Source organism: Ranitomeya imitator, chromosome 8 (genome assembly GCF_032444005.1).
Source record: "Ranitomeya imitator isolate aRanImi1 chromosome 8, aRanImi1.pri, whole genome shotgun sequence".
Taxonomy (NCBI): domain Eukaryota; kingdom Metazoa; phylum Chordata; class Amphibia; order Anura; family Dendrobatidae; genus Ranitomeya; species Ranitomeya imitator.
The window spans coordinates 202579487-202600014 of record NC_091289.1 but is presented as its reverse complement, the minus strand read 5'-3'; the positions used below and the strand labels follow the sequence as shown (position 1 = coordinate 202600014).

Below are 20528 nucleotides of genomic sequence, written 5' to 3'. Positions count from 1 at the left end.
GGTCTACAATCCTGGAGTCAGTGCGTGGCCGGTATATAGGGCTACAGATATCACTGTGCTGTGTGGTGACATGTTAGATCACGGTGTGTCCACTCATTACAGGGGTCTACAATCCTGGAGTCAGTGTGTGGCTGGTATATAGGGCTACAGATATCACTGTGCTGTGTGGTGACATGTTAGATCGCGGTGTGTCCCCTCATCACAGGGGTCTACAATCCTGGAATCAGTGTGTGGCCGGTATATAGGGCTACAGATATCACTGTGCTGTGTGGTGACATGTTAGATCACGGTGTGTCCACTCATTACAGGGGTCTACAATCCTGGAGTCAGTACGTGGCCGGTATATAGGGCTACAGATATCACTGTGCTGTGTGGTGACATGTTAGATCACGGTGTGTCCACTCATTACAGGGGTCTACAATCCTGGAGTCAGTGTGTGGCTGGTATATAGGGCTACAGATATCACTGTGCTGTGTGGTGACATGTTAGATCACGGTGTGTCCACTCATCACAGGGGTCTACAATCCTGGAGTCAGTGTGTGGCCGGTATATTGGGCTACAGATATCACCGTGCTGTGTGGTGACATGTTAGATCGCAGTGTGTCCACTCATCACAGGGGTCTACAATCCTGGAGTCAGTGCGTGGCCGGTATATAGGGCTACAGATATCACTGTGCTGTGTGGTGACATGTTAGATCGCGGTGTGTCCACTCATCACAGGGGTCTACAATCCTGGAGTCAGTGCGTGGCCGGTATATAGGGCTACAGATATCACTGTGCTGTGTGGTGACATGTTAGATCGCGGTGTCTCCCCTCATCACAGGGGTCTACAATCCTGGAGTCAGTGTGTGGCCGGTATATAGGGCTACAGATATCACTGTGATGTGTGGTGACATGTTAGATCGCGGTGTGTCCCCTCATCACAGGGGTCTACAATCCTGGAGTCAGTGCGTGGCTGGTATATAGGGCTACAGATATCACTGTGCTGTGTGGTGACATGTTAGATCGCGGTGTGTCCCCTCATCACAGGGGTCTACAATCCTGGAGTCAGTGCGTGGCCGGTATATAGGGCTACAGATATCACTGTACTGTGTGGTGACATGTTAGATCGCGGTGTGTCCACTAATCACAGGGGTCTACAATCCTGGAGTCAGTGCGTGGCCGGTATATAGGGCTACAGATCCTCACCGTGCTGTGTGGTGACATGTTAGATCGCGGTGTGTCCACTCATCACAGGGGTCTACAATCCTGGAGTCAGTGCGTGGCCGGTATATAGGGCTACAGATATCACTGTGCTGTGTGGTGACATGTTAGATCGCGGTGTGTCCACTAATCACAGGGGTCTACAATCCTGGAGTCAGTGTGTGGCCGGTATATAGGGCTACAGATATCACTGTGCTGTGTGGTGACAGGTTAGATCGCGGTGTGTCCACTCATCACAGGGGTCTACAATCCTGGAGTCAGTGCGTGGCCGGTATATAGGGCTACAGATATCACTGTGCTGTGTGGTGACATGTTAGATCGCGGTGTGTCCCCTCATCACAGGGGTCTACAATCCTGGAGTCAGTGTGTGGCCGGTATATAGGGCTACAGATATCACTGTGCTGTGTGGTGACATGTTAGATCGCGGTGTGTCCCCTCATCACAGGGGTCTACAATCCTGGAGTCAGTGTGTGGCCGGTATATAGGGCTACAGATATCACTGTGCTGTGTGGTGACATGTTAGATCGCGGTGTGTCCTCTCATCACAGGGGTCTACAATCCTGGAGTCAGTGTGTGGCCGGTATATAGGGCTACAGATATCACTGTGCTGTGTGGTGACATGTTAGATCGCGGTGTGTCCCCTCATCACAGGGGTCTACAATCCTGGAGTCAGTGTGTGGCCGGTATATAGGGCTACAGATATCACTGTGCTGTGTGGTGACATGTTAGATCGCGGTGTGTCCCCTCATCACAGGGGTCTACAATCCTGGAGTCAGTGCTTGGCCGGTATATAGGGCTACAGATATCACTGTGCTGTGTGGTGACATGTTAGATCACGGTGTGTCCACTCATCACAGGGGTCTACAATCCTGGAGTCAGTGCGTGGCCGGTATATAGGGCTACAGATATCACTGTGCTGTGTGGTGACATGTTAGATCGCGGTGTGTCCCCTCATCACAGGGGTCTACAATTCTGGAGTCAGTACGTGGCCGGTATATAGGGCTACAGATATCACTGTACTGTGTGGTGACATGTTAGATCGCAGTGTGTCCACTCATCACAGGGGTCTACAATCCTGGAGTCAGTGCGTGGCCGGTATATAGGGCTACAGATATCACTGTGCTGTGTGGTGACATGTTAGATCGCGGTGTGTCCCCTCATCACAGGGGTCTACAATCCTGGAGTCAGTGCGTGGCCGGTATATAGGGCTACAGATATCACTGTGCTGTGTGGTGACATGTTAGATCACGGTGTGTCCACTCATCACAGGGGTCTACAATCCTGGAGTCAGTGCGTGGCCGGTATATAGGGCTACAGATATCACTGTGCTGTGTGGTGACATGTTAGATCGCGGTGTGTCCACTCATCATAGGGGTCTACAATCCTGGAGTCAGTGCGTGGCCGGTATATAGGGCTACAGATATCACTGTGCTTTGTGGTGACATGTTAGATCACGGTGTGTCCACTCATCACAGGGGTCTACAATCCTGGAGTCAGTGCGTGGCCGGTATATAGGGCTACAGATATCACTGTGCTGTGTGGTGACGTATTAGATCACGGTGTGTCCCCTCATCACAGGGGTCTACAATCCTGGAGTCAGTGCGTGGCCGGTATATAGGGCTACAGATATCACTGTGCTGTGTGGTGACGTATTAGATCACGGTGTGTCCCCTCATCACAGGGGTCTACAATCCTGGAGTCAGTGCGTGGCCGGTATATAGGGCTACAGATATCACTGTGCTGTGTGGTGACGTATTAGATCACGGTGTGTCCCCTCATCACAGGGGTCTACAATCCTGGAGTCAGTGTGTGGCCGGTATATAGGGCTACAGATCCTCACTGTGCTGTGTGGTGACATGTTAGATCGCGGTGTGTCCACTCATCACAGGGGTCTACAATCCTGGAGTCAGTGCGTGGCCGGTATATAGGGCTACAGATATCACTGTGCTGTGTGGTGACATGTTAGATCGTGGTGTGTTCACTCATCACAGGGGTCTACAATCCTGGAGTCAGTGTGTGGCCGGTATATAGGGCTACAGATCCTCACTGTGCTGTGTGGTGACATGTTAGATCGCGGTGTGTCCACTCATCACAGGGGTCTACAATCCTGGAGTCAGTGCGTGGCCGGTATATAGGGCTACAGATATCACTGTGCTGTGTGGTGACATGTTAGATCGTGGTGTGTTCACTCATCACAGGGGTCTACAATCCTGGAGTCAGTGCGTGGCCGGTATATAGGGCTACAGATATCACTGTGCTTTGTGGTGACATGTTACATCGCGGTGTGTCCACTCATCACAGGGTCTACAATCCTGGAGTCAGTGTGTGGCCGGTATATAGGGCTACAGATATCACTGTGCTGTGTGGTGACATGTTAGATCGCGGTGTGTCCCCTCATCACAGGGGTCTACAATCCTGGAGTCAGTGTGTGGCCGGTATATAGGGCTACAGATCCTCACTGTGCTGTGTGGTGACATGTTAGATCGCGGTGTGTCCCCTCATCACAGGGGTCTACAATCCTGGAGTCAGTACGTGGCCGGTATATAGGGCTACAGATATCACTGTGATGTGTGGTGACATGTTAGATCGCGGTGTGTCCACTCATCACAGGGGTCTACAATCCTGGAGTCAGTGCGTGGCCGGTATATAGGGCTACAGATCCTCACTGTGCTGTGTGGTGACATGTTAGATCGCGGTGTGTCCACTCATCACAGGGGTCTACAATCCTGGAGTCAGTGCGTGGCCGGTATATTGGGCTACAGATATCACTGTGCTGTGTGGTGACATGTTAGATCGCGGTGTGTCCATTCATCACAGGGGTCTACAATCCTGGAGTCCGTGTATGGCCGGTATATAGGGCTACAGATATCACTGTGCTGTGTGGTGACATGTTAGATCGTGGTGTGTTCACTCATCACAGGGGTCTACAATCCTGGAGTCAGTGCGTGGCCGGTATATAGGGCTACAGATATCACTGTGCTGTGTGGTGACATGTTAGATCGCGGTGTGTCCCCTCATCACAGGGGTCTACAATCCTGGAGTCAGTGCGTGGCCGGTATATAGGGCTACAGATATCACTTTGCTGTGTGGTGACATGTTAGATCGCGGTGTGTCCCCTCATCACAGGGGTCTACAATCCTGGAGTCAGTGTGTGGCCGGTATATAGGGCTACAGATATCACTGTGCTTTGTGGTGACATGTTAGATCGTGGTGTGTCCCCTCATCACAGGGGTCTACAATCCTGGAGTCAGTACGTGGCCGGTATATAGGGTTACAGATATCACTGTGCTGTGTGGTGACATGTTAGATCGCGGTGTATCCACTCATCACAGGGGTCTACAATCCTGGAGTCAGTGTGTGGCCGGTATATAGGGCTACAGATATCACTGTGCTGTGTGGTGACATGTTAGATCGCGGTGTGTCCACTCATCACAGGGGTCTACAATCCTGGAGTCAGTGCGTGGCTTATATATAGGGCTACAGATATCACTGTGCTGTGTGGTGACATGTTAGATCGCGGTGTGTCCACTCATCACAGGGGTCTACAATCCTGGAGTCAGTGTGTGGCCGGTATATAGGGCTACAGATCCTCACTGTGCTGTGTGGTGACATGTTAGATCACGGTGTGTCCCCTCATCACAGGGGTCTACAATCCTGGAGTCAGTGCGTGGCCGGTATATAGGGCTACAGATATCACTGTGCTGTGTGGTGACATGTTAGATCGCGGTGTGTCCACTCATCACAGGGGTCTACAATCCTGGAGTCAGTGTGTGGCCGGTATATAGGGCTACAGATCCTCACTGTGCTGTGTGGTGACATGTTAGATCACGGTGTGTCCCCTCATCACAGGGGTCTACAATCCTGGAGTCAGTGCGTGGCCGGTATATAGGGCTACAGATATCACTGTGCTGTGTGGTGACATGTTACATCGCGGTGTGTCCCCTCATCACAGGGGTCTACAATCCTGGAGTCAGTGCGTGGCCGGTATATAGGGCTACAGATATCACTGTGATGTGTGGTGACATGTTAGATCACGGTGTGTCCTCTCATCACAGGGGTCTACAATCCTGGAGTCAGTGTGTGGCCGGTATATAGGGCTACAGATATCACTGTGATGTGTGGTGACATGTTAGATCACGGTGTGTCCACTCATCACAGGGGTCTACAATCCTGGAGTCAGTGTGTGGCCGGTATATAGGGCTACAGATATCACTGTGCTGTGTGGTGACATGTTAGATCGCGGTGTGTCCCCTCATCACAGGGGTCTACAATCCTGGAGTCAGTGCGTGGCTTATATATAGGGCTACAGATATCACTGTGCTGTGTGGTGACATGTTAGATCGCGGTGTGTCCCCTCATCACAGGGGTCTACAATCCTGGAGTCAGTGCGTGGCCGGTATATAGGGCTACAGATATCACTGTGCTGTGTGGTGACATGTTAGATCACGGTGTGTCCAGTCATCACAGGGTCTACAATCCTGGAGACAGTGCGTGGCCGGTATATAGGGCTACAGATATCACTGTGCTGTGTGGTGACATGTTAGATCACGGTGTGTCCCCTCATCACAGGGGTCTACAATCCTGGAGTCAGTGCGTGGCCGGTATATAGGGCTACAGATATCACTGTGCTGTGTGGTGACATGTTAGATCGCAGTGTGTCCCCTCATCACAGGGGTTTCAATCCTGGAGTCAGTGCGTGGCCGGTATATAGGGCTACAGATATCACTGTGCTGTGTGGTGACATGTTAGATCACGGTGTGTCCTCTCATCACAGGGGTCTACAATCCTGGAGTCAGTGCGTGGCCGGTATATAGGGCTACAGATATCACTGTGATGTGTGGTGACATGTTAGATCACGGTGTGTCCACTCATCACAGGGGTCTACAATCCTGGAGTCAGTGCGTGGCCGGTATATAGGGCTACAGATATCACTGTGCTGTGTGGTGACATGTTAGATCACGGTGTGTCCTCTCATCACAGGGGTCTACAATCCTGGAGTCAGTGTGTGGCCGGTATATAGGGCTACAGATATCACTGTGATGTGTGGTGACATGTTAGATCACGGTGTGTCCACTCATCACAGGGGTCTACAATCCTGGAGTCAGTGCGTGGCCGGTATATAGGGCTACAGATATCACTGTGCTGTGTGGTGACATGTTAGATCACGGTGTGTCCAGTCATCACAGGGTCTACAATCCTGGAGTCAGTGTGTGGCCGGTATATAGGGCTACAGATATCACTGTGCTGTGTGGTGACATGTTAGATCGCGGTGTGTCCACTCATCACAGGGGTCTACAATCCTGGAGTCAGTGTGTGGCCGGTATATAGGGCTACAGATATCACTGTGCTGTGTGGTGACATGTTAGATCGCGGTGTGTCCACTCATCACAGGGGTCTACAATCCTGGAGTCAGTGCGTGGCCGGTATATAGGGCTACAGATATCACTGTGCTGTGTGGTGACATGTTAGATCACGGTGTGTCCCCTCATCACAGGGGTCTACAATCCTGGAGTCAGTGCGTGGCTGGTATATAGGGCTACAGATCCTCACTGTGCTGTGTGGTGACATGTTAGATCGCGGTGTGTCCCCTCATCACAGGGGTCTACAATCCTGGAGTCAGTGCGTGGCCGGTATATAGGGCTACAGATATCACTGTGCTGTGTGGTGACATGTTAGATCGCGGTGTGTCCACTCATCACAGGGGTCTACAATCCTGGAGTCAGTGCGTGGCCGGTATATAGGGCTACAGATCCTCACTGTGCTGTGTGGTGACATGTTAGATCGCGGTGTGTCCCCTCATCACAGGGGTCTACAATCCTGGAGTCAGTGCGTGGCCGGTATATAGGGCTACAGATATCACTGTGCTGTGTGGTGACATGTTAGATCACGGTGTGTCCCCTCATCACAGGGGTCTACAATCCTGGAGTCAGTGTGTGGCTGGTATATAGGGCTACAGATATCACTGTGCTGTGTGGTGACATGTTAGATCACGGTGTGTCCCCTCATCACAGGGGTCTACAATCCTGGAGTCAGTGTGTGGCTGGTATATAGGGCTACAGATATCACTGTGCTGTGTGGTGACATGTTAGATCACGGTGTGTCCCCTCATCACAGGGGTCTACAATCCTGGAGTCAGTGCGTGGCCGGTATATAGGGCTACAGATATCACTGTGCTGTGTGGTGACATGTTAGATCGCGGTGTGTCCTCTCATCACAGGGGTCTACAATCCTGGAGTCAGTGCGTGGCCGGTATATAGGGCTACAGATATCACTGTGCTGTGTGGTGACATGTTAGATCGCGGTGTGTCCACTCATCACAGGGGTCTACAATCCTGGAGTCAGTGCGTGGCCGGTATATAGGACTACAGATCCTCACTGTGCTGTGTGGTGACATGTTAGATCGCGGTGTGTCCCCTCATCACAGGGGTCTACAATCCTGGAGTCAGTGCGTGGCCGGTATATAGGGCTACAGATCCTCACTGTGCTGTGTGGTGACATGTTAGATCGCGGTGTGTCCACTCATCACAGGGGTCTACAATCCTGGAGTCAGTGCGTGGCCGGTATATAGGGCTACAGATATCACTGTGCTGTGTGGTGACATGTTAGATCGCGGTGTGTCCCCTCATCACAGGGGTCTACAATCCTGGAGTCAGTGCGTGGCCGGTATATAGGGCTACAGATCCTCACTGTGCTGTGTGGTGACATGTTAGATCGCGGTGTGTCCCCTCATCACAGGGGTCTACAATCCTGGAGTCAGTGTGTGGCCGGTATATAGGGCTACAGATATCACTGTGCTGTGTGGTGACATGTTAGATCACGGTGTGTCCACTCATCACAGGGTCTACAATCCTGGAGTCAGTGCGTGGCCGGTATATAGGGCTACAGATATCACCGTGCTGTGTGGTGACCTGTTAGATCGCGGTGTGTCCACTCATCACAGGGGTCTACAATCCTGGAGTCAATGTGTGGCCGGTATATAGGGCTACAGATATCACTGTGCTGTGTGGTGACATGTTAGATCGCGGTGTGTCCTCTCATCACAGGGGTCTACAATCCTGGAGTCAGTGTGTGGCCGGTATATAGGGCTACAGATATCACTGTGCTGTGTGGTGACATGTTAGATCGCGGTGTGTCGCCTCATCACAGGGGTCTACAATCCTGGAGTCAGTGCGTGGCCGGTATATAGGGCTACAGATATCGCTGTGCTGTGTGGTGACATGTTAGATCGCGGTGTGTCCATTCATCACAGGGGTCTACAATCCTGGAGTCAGTGTGTGGCCGGTATATAGGGCTACAGATATCACTGTGCTGTGTGGTGACATGTTAGATCGCGGTGTGTCCACTCATCACAGGGGTCTACAATCCTGGAGTCAGTGCGTGGCTGGTATATAGGGCTACAGATATCACTGTGCTGTGTGGTGACATGTTAGATCGCGGTGTGTCACCTCATCACAGGGGTCTACAATCCTGGAGTCAGTGTGTGGCCGGTATATAGGGCTACAGATATCACTGTGCTGTGTGGTGACATGTTAGATCGTGGTGTGTCCACTCATCACAGGGGTCTACAATCCTGGAGTCAGTGCGTGGCCGGTATATAGGGCTACAGATATCACCGTGCTGTGTGGTGACATGTTAGATCGCAGTGTGTCCCCTCATCACAGGGGTCTACAATCCTGGAGTCAGTGTGTGGCCGGTATATAGGGCTACAGATATCACTGTGCTGTGTGGTGACATGTTAGATCGCGGTGTGTCCACTCATCACAGGGGTCTACAATCCTGGAGTCAGTGAGTGGCCGGTATATAGGGCTACAGATATCACTGTGCTGTGTGGTGACATGTTAGATCACGGTGTGTCCACTCATCACAGGGGGTCTACAATCCTGGAGTCAGTGTGTGGCCGGTATATAGGGCTACAGATATCACTGTGCTGTGTGGTGACATGTTAGATCGCGGTGTGTCCACTCATCACAGGGGTCTACAATCCTGGAGTCAGTGTGTGGCCGGTATATAGGGCTACAGATATCACTGTGCTGTGTGGTGACATGTTAGATCGCGGTGTGTCCACTCATCACAGGGGTCTACAATCCTGGAGTCAGTGCGTGGCCGGTATATAGGGCTACAGATATCACTGTGCTGTGTGGTGACATGTTAGATCACGGTGTGTCCCCTCATCACAGGGGTCTACAATCCTGGAGTCAGTGTGTGGCCGGTATATAGGGCTACAGATATCACCGTGCTGTGTGGTGACATGTTAGATCACGGTGTGTCCCCTCATCACAGGGGTCTACAATCCTGGAGTCAGTGCGTGGCCGGTATATAGGGCTACAGATATCACTGTGCTGTGTGGTGACATGTTAGATCGCGGTGTATCCACTCATCACAGGGGTCTACAATCCTGGAGTCAGTGCGTGGCCGGTATATAGAGCTACAGATATCACTGTGCTGTGTGGTGACAAGTTAGATCGCGGTGTGTCCCCTCATCACAGGGGTCTACAATCCTGGAGTCAGTGCGTGGCCGGTATATAGGGCTACAGATATCACTGTGATGTGTGGTGACATGTTAGATCGCGGTGTCATGTTAGATCGCGGTGTGTCCACTCATCACAGGGGTCTACAATCCTGGAGTCAGTGCGTGGCCGGTATATAGGGCTACAGATATCACTGTGCTGTGTGGTGACATGTTAGATCGCGGTGTATCCACTCATCACAGGGGTCTACAATCCTGGAGTCAGTGTGTGGCCGGTATATAGAGCTACAGATATCACTGTGCTGTGTGGTGACAAGTTAGATCGCGGTGTGTCCCCTCATCACAGGGGTCTACAATCCTGGAGTCAGTGCGTGGCCGGTATATAGGGCTACAGATATCACTGTGCTGTGTGGTGACATGTTAGATCGCGGTGTGTCCCCTCATCACAGGGGTCTACAATCCTGGGGTCAGTGCGTTGCCGGTATATAGGGCTACAGATATCACTGTGCTGTGTGGTGACATGTTAGATCGCAGTGTGTCCCCTCATCACAGGGGTCTACAATCCTGGAGTCAGTGCGTGGCCGGTATATAGGGCTACAGATATCACTGTGCTGTGTGGTGACATGTTAGATCGCGGTGTGTCCACTCATCACAGGGGTCTACAATCCTGCAGTCAGTGCGTGGCCGGTATATAGGGCTACAGATATCACTGTGCTGTGTGGTGACATGTTAGATCGCAGTGTGTCCCCTCATCACAGGGGTCTACAATCCTGGAGTCAGTGCGTGGCCGGTATATAGGGCTACAGATATCACTGTGCTGTGTGGTGACATGTTAGATCACGGTGTGTCCACTCATCACAGGGGTCTACAATCCTGGAGTCAGTGTGTAGCCGGTATATAGGGCTACAGATATCGCTGTGCTGTGTGGTGACATGTTAGATCGCGGTGTGTCCCCTCATCACAGGGGTCTACAATCCTGGAGTCAGTGCGTGGCCGGTATATAGGGCTACAGATATCACTGTGCTGTGTGGTGACATGTTAGATCGCGGTGTGTCCCCTCATCACAGGGGTCTACAATCCTGGAATCAGTGTGTGGCCGGTATATAGGGCTACAGATATCACTGTGCTGTGTGGTGACATGTTAGATCGCGGTGTGTCCCCTCATCACAGGGGTCTACAATCCTGGAGTCAGTGCGTGGCCGGTATATAGGGCTACAGATCCTCACCGTGCTGTGTGGTGACATGTTAGATCGCAGTGTGTCCCCTCATCACAGGGGTCTACAATCCTGGAATCAGTGTGTGGCCGGTATATAGGGCTACAGATATCACTGTGCTGTGTGGTGACAGGTTAGATCACGGTGTGTCCCCTCATCACAGGGGTCTACAATCCTGGAGTCAGTGTGTGGCCGGTATATAGGGCTACAGATATCACTGTGCTGTGTGGTGACATGTTAGATCGCGGTGTGTCCACTCATCACAGGGGTCTACAATCCTGGAGTCAGTGCGTGGCCGGTATATAGGGCTACAGATATCACTGTGCTGTGTGGTGACATGTTAGATCGCGGTGTGTCCCCTCATCACAGGGGTCTACAATCCTGGAGTCAGTGCGTGGCCGGTATATAGGGCTACAGATATCACTGTGATGTGTGGTGACATGTTAGATCACGGTGTGTCCAGTCATCACAGGGGTCTACAATCCTGGAGTCAGTACGTGGCCGGTATATAGGGCTACAGATATCACTGTGCTGTGTGGTGACATGTTAGATCGCGGTGTGTCCCCTCATCACAGGGGTCTACAATCCTGGAGTCAGTGCGTGGCCGGTATATAGGGCTACAGATATCACTGTGCTGTGTGGTGAGATGTTAGATCACGGTGTGTCCCCTCATCACAGGGGTCTACAATCCTGGAGTCAGTGCGTGGCCGGTATATAGGGCTACAGATATCACTGTGCTGTGTGGTGACATGTTAGATCGCGGTGTGTCCCCTCATCACAGGGGTCTACAATCCTGGAGTCAGTGCGTGGCCGGTATATAGGGCTACAGATATCACCGTGCTGTGTGGTGACATGTTAGATCGCGGTGTGTCCCCTCATCACAGGGGTCTACAATCCTGGAGTCAGTGCGTGGCCGGTATATAGGGCTACAGATATCACTGTGCTGTGTGGTGACATGTTAGATCACGGTGTGTCCACTCATCACAGGGGTCTACAATCCTGGAGTCAGTGCGTGGCCGGTATATAGGGCTACAGATATCACTGTGATGTGTGGTGACATGTTAGATCGCGGTGTGTCCCCTCATCACAGGGGTCTACAATCCTGGAGTCAGTACGTGGCCGGTATATAGGGCTACAGATATCACTGTGATGTGTGGTGACATGTTAGATCACGGTGTGTCCAGTCATCACAGGGGTCTACAATCCTGGAGTCAGTACGTGGCCGGTATATAGGGCTACAGATATCACTGTGCTGTGTGGTGACATGTTAGATCGCGGTGTGTCCCCTCATCACAGGGGTCTACAATCCTGGAGTCAGTGCGTGGCCGGTATATAGGGCTACAGATATCACTGTGCTGTGTGGTGACATGTTAGATCGCGGTGTGTCCCCTCATCACAGGGGTCTACAATCCTGGAGTCAGTGCGTGGCCGGTATATAGGGCTACAGATATCACTGTGCTGTGTGGTGACATGTTAGATCACGGTGTGTCCACTCATCACAGGGGTCTACAATCCTGGAGTCAGTGCGTGGCCGGTATATAGGGCTACAGATATCACTGTGATGTGTGGTGACATGTTAGATCGCGGTGTGTCCCCTCATCACAGGGGTCTACAATCCTGGAGTCAGTACGTGGCCGGTATATAGGGCTACAGATATCACTGTGATGTGTGGTGACATGTTAGATCACGGTGTGTCCAGTCATCACAGGGGTCTACAATCCTGGAGTCAGTACGTGGCCGGTATATAGGGCTACAGATATCACTGTGCTGTGTGGTGACATGTTAGATCGCGGTGTGTCCCCTCATCACAGGGGTCTACAATCCTGGAGTCAGTGCGTGGCCGGTATATAGGGCTACAGATATCACTGTGCTGTGTGGTGACATGTTAGATCGCGGTGTGTCCCCTCATCACAGGGGTCTACAATCCTGGAGTCAGTGTGTGGCCGGTATATAGGGCTACAGATATCACTGTGCTGTGTGGTGACATGTTAGATCGCGGTGTGTCCCCTCATCACAGGGGTCTACAATCCTGGAGTCAGTGCGTGGCCGGTATATAGGGCTACAGATATCACTGTGCTGTGTGGTGACATGTTAGATCGCGGTGTGTCCACTCATCACAGGGGTCTACAATCCTGAAGTCAGTGCGTGGCCGGTATATAGGGCTACAGATATCACTGTGCTGTGTGGTGACATGTTAGATCGCGGTGTGTCCCCTCATCACAGGGGTCTACAATCCTGGAGTCAGTGCGTGGCCGGTATATAGGGCTACAGATATCACTGTGCTGTGTGGTGACATGTTAGATCGCGGTGTGTCCCCTCATCACAGGGGTCTACAATCCTGGAGTCAGTGCGTGGCCGGTATATAGGGCTACAGATATCACCGTGCTGTGTGGTGACATGTTAGATCGCGGTGTGTCCCCTCATCACAGGGGTCTACAATCCTGGAGTCAGTGCGTGGCCGGTATATAGGGCTACAGATATCACTGTGCTGTGTGGTGACATGTTAGATCGCGGTGTGTCCACTCATCACAGGGGTCTACAATCCTGGAGTCAGTGCGTGGCCGGTATATAGGGCTACAGATATCACTGTGATGTGTGGTGACATGTTAGATCGCGGTGTGTCCCCTCATCACAGGGGTCTACAATCCTGGAGTCAGTGCGTGGCCGGTATATAGGGCTACAGATATCACTGTGATGTGTGGTGACATGTTACATCGCGGTGTGTCCCCTCATCACAGGGGTCTACAATCCTGGAGTCAGTGCGTGGCCGGTATATAGAGCTACAGATATCACTATGATGTGTGGTGACATGTTAGATCGCGGTGTGTCCCCTCATCACAGGGGTCTACAATCCTGGAGTCAGTGCGTGGCCGGTATATAGGGCTACAGATCCTCACTGTGCTGTGTGGTGACATGTTAGATCGCGGTGTGTCCCCTCATCACAGGGGTCTACAATCCTGGAGTCAGTGCGTGGCCGGTATATAGGGCTACAGATATCACTGTGCTGTGTGGTGACATGTTACATCGCGGTCTGTCCCCTCATCACAGGGGTCTACAATCCTGGAGTCAGTGCGTGGCCGGTATATAGGGCTACAGATATCACTGTGCTGTGTGGTGACATGTTAGATCGCGGTGTGTCCCCTCATCACAGGGGTCTACAATCCTGGAGTCAGTGCGTGGCCGGTATATAGGGCTACAGATATCACTATGATGTGTGGTGACATGTTAGATCACGGTGTGTCCCCTCATCACAGGGGTCTACAATCCTGGAGTCAGTGCGTGGCCGGTATATAGGGCTACAGATATCACTATGATGTGTGGTGACATGGTTGTATCACACCCAACATGGACCAGAGGAAGCGAAGGAAAGAGTTGTCTCAGGAGATTAGAAAGAACATTATAGACAAACATGTTACAGGTAAAGGTTATAAGACATCTCCAAGCAGCTTGATGTTCCTGTGACTACAGCTGCACATATTATCCAGAAATTTAAGATCCATGGACTGTAGCCGACCTCCCTGGACGTGGCCGCAGGAGGAACATTGGTGACATCAAAGAGACGGATAATACGAATGGTAACAAAAGAGCCAGAAAAACTTCTAAACAGATTAAAGGTGAAGTTCAAGCTCAAGGAACATCAGTGTCAGATCGCACCATCCATCGTTGTATGAGCCAAAGTGGACTTCATGGGAGACGAACCAGGAAGGACATCATTGTTCAAGAAAATCATAAAAAACACGGACTGGAATTTCCAAGACTACATGTTGACAAGCCCCAAAGCTTCTGGGAGAATGTCCTATGGACAGATAAGACAAAAATGGAACTTTTTGGCAAGACACATCAGCTCTATGTTCACAGATGGAAAAATGAAGCATATCAGGAAAAGAACACTGTCCCTACTGTGAAGCATGGAGGAGGCTCTGTTATGTTCTGGGGCTGCTTTGCTGCATCAAGCACAGGGTGTCTAGAATCTGTGCAGGGTACAATGAAATCTCCAGACTACCAAGGGATTCTAGAGACAAATGTGCTGCCCAGTGTCAGAAAGCTTGGTCTCAGTCGCAGGTTATGGGTCTTGCAACAGGATAATGACCCAAAACACACAACTAAAAACACCTATGAATGGCTAAGAGCAAAACATTGGACTATTCTGAAGTGGCCTTCTGAGCCCTGACCGAAATCCTATTGAGCATCTTTGGAAAGAGCTGAAACATGTGGTCTGGAGAAGGCGACCTTCACACACGAGGCAACTGGAGCAGTTTGCTCTTCATGAGCGGCCAAAACACCTGTCGAGAGGGGCAGGAGTCTCATTGACAGATATAGGAAAGGTTTGCAGCAAAATATTAAGTTAAGGCACCATCATTTCTGTCCAGGCCGATTTCATGAGGCTTATTTTTCTAAAAATTCTGTGGAAGCATGGTGGAAAGGCAATGTCTGACTTTCATCTGGTCATTTTCATACATCTTTTATTTATTATTACTTTTGTGTGACCATTGTGGGATTACAATTCTGACCCCGTGTGTATTTACTGCTAATACACGTACGCTGCGGTCCATACATACAGTATCACTATATACTCCACACTGACAGTATATCACCAAGAAGGAGAAGCGGTGGATGGTGGAGATCATCAAACCGAGATGTCACTGGTCTGCAGATGGTGGAAAGTGGAAGCAACAAGATCACATCCCCTGGATCCTCCAGTCCGGAGTCTGAGCCTCGTGCAGAAATCCCGGCACCTCCGGCCTCTGCTGCTGTCACTGAGGTTATTAATGGTCGTCTGAGGAAGGTTCTGCAGCGGAGTATACAAATCATCAGGATCCGCTGCCGGCAGCTCCTGTGTAATCACAATCAATGACATTCCTGATGTCCTTGATGGAGACAAGTCCGGACACGCTGCCGGCAGCTCCTGTGTAATCACTAATAACGTCCCCGATGTGCCCGATGGAGACAAGTCTGGAGACGCTACAGGCGGCTCCTGTGTAATCACTAATAACGTCCCCGATGTGCCCGATGGAGACAAGTCTGGAGACGCTGCAGGCAGCTTCTGTGTAATCACTAATAACGTCCCCGATGTGCCCGATGGAGACAAGTCTGGAGACGCTACAGGCGGCTCCTGTGTAATCACTAATAACGTCCCCGATGTGCCCGATGGAGACAAGTCTGGAGACGCTGCAGGCAGCTTCTGTGTAATCACTAATAACGTCCCCGATGTGCCCGATGGAGACAAGTCTGGAGACGCTGCAGGCGGCTCCTGTGTAATCACTAATAACTTCCCCGATGTGCTCGATGGAGACAAGTCTGGAGACGCTGAAGGCAGCTTCTGTGTAATCAGTAATAACGTCCCCGATGTGCCCGATGGAGACAAGTCTGGAGACGCTGCAGGCAGCTTCTGTGTAATCACTAATAACGTCCCCAATGTGCCCGATGGAGACAAGTCTGGAGACGCTGCAGGCAGCTTCTGTGTAATCACTAATAACGTCCCCGATGTGCTCGATGGAGACAAGTCTGGAGACGCTGAAGGCAGCTTCTGTGTAATCACTAATAACGTCCCCGATGTGCTCGATGGAGACAAGTCTGGAGACGCTGCAGGCGGCTCCTGTGTAATCACTAATAACGTCCCCGATGTGCTCGATGGAGACAAGTCTGGAGACGCTGCAGGCAGCTTCTGTGTAATCAGTAATAACGTCCCTGATGTGCCCGATGGAGACAAGTCTGGAGACGCTGCAGGCAGCTTCTGTGTAATCACTAATAACGTCCCCAATGTGCCCGATGGAGACAAGTCTGGAGACGCTACAGGCGGCTCCTGTGTAATCACTAATAACGTCCCTGATGTGTCCGATGGAGACAAGTCTGGAGACGCTGAAGGCAGCTTCTGTGTAATCACTAATAACGTCCCCGATGTGCTCGATGGAGACAAGTCTGGAGACGCTGAAGGCAGCTTCTGTGTAATCACTAATAACGTCCCCGATGTGCTCGATGGAGACAAGTCTGGAGACGCTGAAGGCAGCTTCTGTGTAATCACTAATAACGTCCCCGATGTGCTCGATGGAGACAAGTCTGGAGACGCTGCAGGCGGCTCCTGTGTAATCACTAATAACGTCCCCGATGTGCTCGATGGAGACAAGTCTGGAGACGCTGCAGGCAGCTTCTGTGTAATCACTAATAACGTCCCCGATGTGCTTGATGGAGACAAGTCTGGAGATGCTGCAGGCAGCTTCTGTGTAATCACTAATAACGTCCCCGATGTGCTCGATGGAGACAAGTCTGGAGACGCTGCAGGCGGCTCCTGTGTAATCACTAATAACGTCCCTGATGTGCTCGATGGAGACAAGTCTGGAGACGCTGCAGGCAGCTTCTGTGTAATCAGTAATAACGTCCCTGATGTGCCCGATGGAGACAAGTCTGGAGACGCTGCAGGCGGCTCCTGTGTAATCACTAATAACGTCCCCAATGTGCCCGATGGAGACGCTGCAGCCATGAGAGCAAGTATAAGCGATGTGGGTGATCACAGTAGTGTGAGGAACATGTCGTCTTGTGAGGTTATATTGAAAAATGGCCACACAACTGGTTACACCACAAAATCAATGTAACGCCAAGCTGTTTCTGACCTGGCAGGAAAACTCTATCTCCCCTATAACCCGGGGAGTAGGATGGGTTCCCTCCTGAAGCCTCTGTATTGACCTCATGGAACCACGCTCAAAGTTGAGCATAGTCCAGAGCAAGATGGAAGTGCATGCTGGATTGGAGGTCGCTCCTTCTCAGAAAGGAGTCCGGCTTTTGTTTTGGACACAATGAGAGCTGGAGATTAGTCTGGAGATCACACGGGCAACACTATGAAGAGGATTCAAGAGGAAACAGCACATTGGCCCTACTACCAGGATAATGGAGGAATCAGTGGTGCTGCCATTTCTCCAAAGTGTCCAGGAGACGGTTTCCCACATAACAACCTTGGCAGCATGCTCCTCGCACTACTGTGAGCCACCTGGGAGGCCTAAACCTGCTGCTGTGGCTGCAGCGTCTCCATCGAGCACATCGAGGAAGTCATTGGTTGGTGATTACACAGGAGCTGCCGGCGGCGAATCCTAATGATCTGTACATTCAGTTGCAGAACCTTCCTCTGAAGACCATTAATAACCTCATAACCTCACTGAGAGCAGCCGAGGACGGAGCTGCCGGGATTTCTGCACAAGGATCAGACTCTGGAAAGGAGAATCCAGAAGATATGAAAATTGTGTCTCCATCATCTGCAGATCAGCGACATCTCCGTCCAATGATCTTCAGAATTCACCAGATCTCCTTCAGGATGCTGGAATTTCAATGGTGAGGAGGGTAGATAGATAGATAGATAGATAGATAGATAGATAGATAGATAGACGGAAATAGATAATAGAGAGATGATAGATAGATAGATAGATAATATATAACAGATAGATAATATATAACAGATAGATAATAGATAGACGGAAATAGATAACAGATAGAGAGATGATAGATAATAGATATAGGGCTGTATCTATTGGGAATGATATATATAAACAACAGTGAAATAAGGCAATAAAGGAAACAGTCACAAAGCCCCCGGACCTCACACAGATTCAGAAAATGTAAGCGAAAGGTTCCACAAATTGGTAGACTATACCTTTAAACATGGGGCTGACTCTCCACACCCCTAGACATCCCTGACTGGCAAACTGCCCAAAGGACAATTCCATAAAAAAGAGCGGAATCCCACAGAACACCAGCATGATGAAATACGGGAACATGAAGGCACCTAGAAAATAAAGAGGAATTGTATGATATCTGTATAATATAACTGATATGTGGGGAGCGGTGATGTCACCGCTGTATAATATAACTGATATCTGGGGAGCGGTGATGTCACCGCTGTATAATATAACTGATATCTGGGGAGCGGTGATGTCACTGCTGTATAATATAACTGATATCTGGAGAGTGGTGATGTCACTGCTGTATGATATAACTGATATCTGGGGAGCGGTGATGTCACTGCTGTATAATATAACTGATATCTGGAGAGCGGTGATGTCACTGCTGTATAATATAACTGATATCTGGAGAGCGGTGATGTCACTGCTGTATAATATAACTGATATCTGGGGAGCGGTGATGTCACCGCTGTATAATATAACTGATATCTGGGGAGCGGTGATGTCACTGCTGTATAATATAACTGATATCTGGGGAGCGGTGATGTCACTGCTGTATAATATAACTGATATCTGGGGAGCGGTGATGTCACTGCTGTATAATATAACTGATATCTGGAGAGCGGTGATGTCACTGCTGTATAATATAACTGATATCTGGAGAGCGGTGATGTCACTGCTGTATAATATAACTGATATCTGGAGAGCGGTGATGTCACTGCTGTATAATATAACTGATATCTGGAGAGCGGTGATGTCACTGCTGTATAATATAACTGATATCTGGGGAGCGGTGATGTCACCGCTGTATAATATAACTGATATCTGGGGAGCGGTGATGTCACCGCTGTATAATATAACTGATATCTGGGGAGCGGTGATGTCACCGCTGTATAATATAACTGATATCTGGGGAGCGGTGATGTCACCGCTGTATAATATAACTGATATCTGGGGAGCGGTGATGTCACTGCTGTATAATATAACTGATATCTGGGGAGCGGTGATGTCACTGCTGTATAATATAACTGATATCTGGGGAGCGGTGATGTCACTGCTGTATAATATAACTGATATCTGGAGAGCGGTGATGTCACTGCTGTATAATATAACTGATATCTGGAGAGCGGTGATGTCACCGCTGTATAATATAACTGATATCTGGGGAGCGGTGATGTCACCGCTGTATAATATAACTGATATCTGGGGAGCGGTGATGTCACCGCTGTATAATATAACTGATATCTGGAGAGCGGTGATGTCACTGCTGTATAATATAACTGATATCTGGGGAGCGGTGATGTCACTGCTGTATAATATAACTGATATCTGGGGAGCGGTGATGTCACTGCTGTATAATATAACTGATATCTGGAGAGCGGTGATGTCACTGCTGTATAATATAACTGATATCTGGAGAGCGGTGATGTCACTGCTGTATAATATAACTGATATCTGGAGAGCGGTGATGTCACTGCTGTATAATATAACCGATATCTGGAGAGCGGTGATGTCACTGCTGTATAATATAACCGATATCTGGAGAGCGGTGATGTCACCGCTGTATAATATAACTGATATCTGGGGAGCGGTGATGTCACCGCTGTATAATATAACTGATATCTGGGGAGCGGTCATGTCACTGCTTGTGAGAAAAATGTATATAATAAGTTTAGTTTCTCCTTTACTTCAGGGTTTAGCTTTTCTTTTCAATGGGTGTAGAAGAGCTTTTATTGCTGCTTGCTGCATTTCTGACTTTCAGCTCCCAAACCCCTCATGCCCCTCCTAAAGGAATTTTTACGACCATATAGCTGCAGTGGACAGTTGTACCAGCTGAAACTGGTCGGATCTCCCTTTTGAAACATGAGGCTCTTTGTCTGAATCTTGTAAGATTCTGGGCCAACGATTTGGGCTAGAAAAATAATGAGTACATATTGCTAAAGTCCATCGGCACATCTATCCATCACTGTAAGCGCT

At 50.2% G+C, this 20528-nt stretch overlaps 1 protein-coding gene across 5 annotated transcripts in view; it reads right to left on the bottom strand.

Moving 5' to 3' along the window:
- SLC6A9 (solute carrier family 6 member 9) overlaps positions 1–20528 on the bottom strand; it is a 224919-nt gene that overhangs the window by 53446 nt on the left and 150945 nt on the right. For all 5 annotated transcript variants that reach the window (XM_069735854.1, XM_069735853.1, XM_069735852.1 and 2 more), the window contains one exon: positions 18524–18655. In XM_069735854.1, the coding sequence (XP_069591955.1) occupies positions 18524–18655 (132 nt within the window). The remainder of the gene's footprint in view (positions 1–18523; positions 18656–20528) is intronic.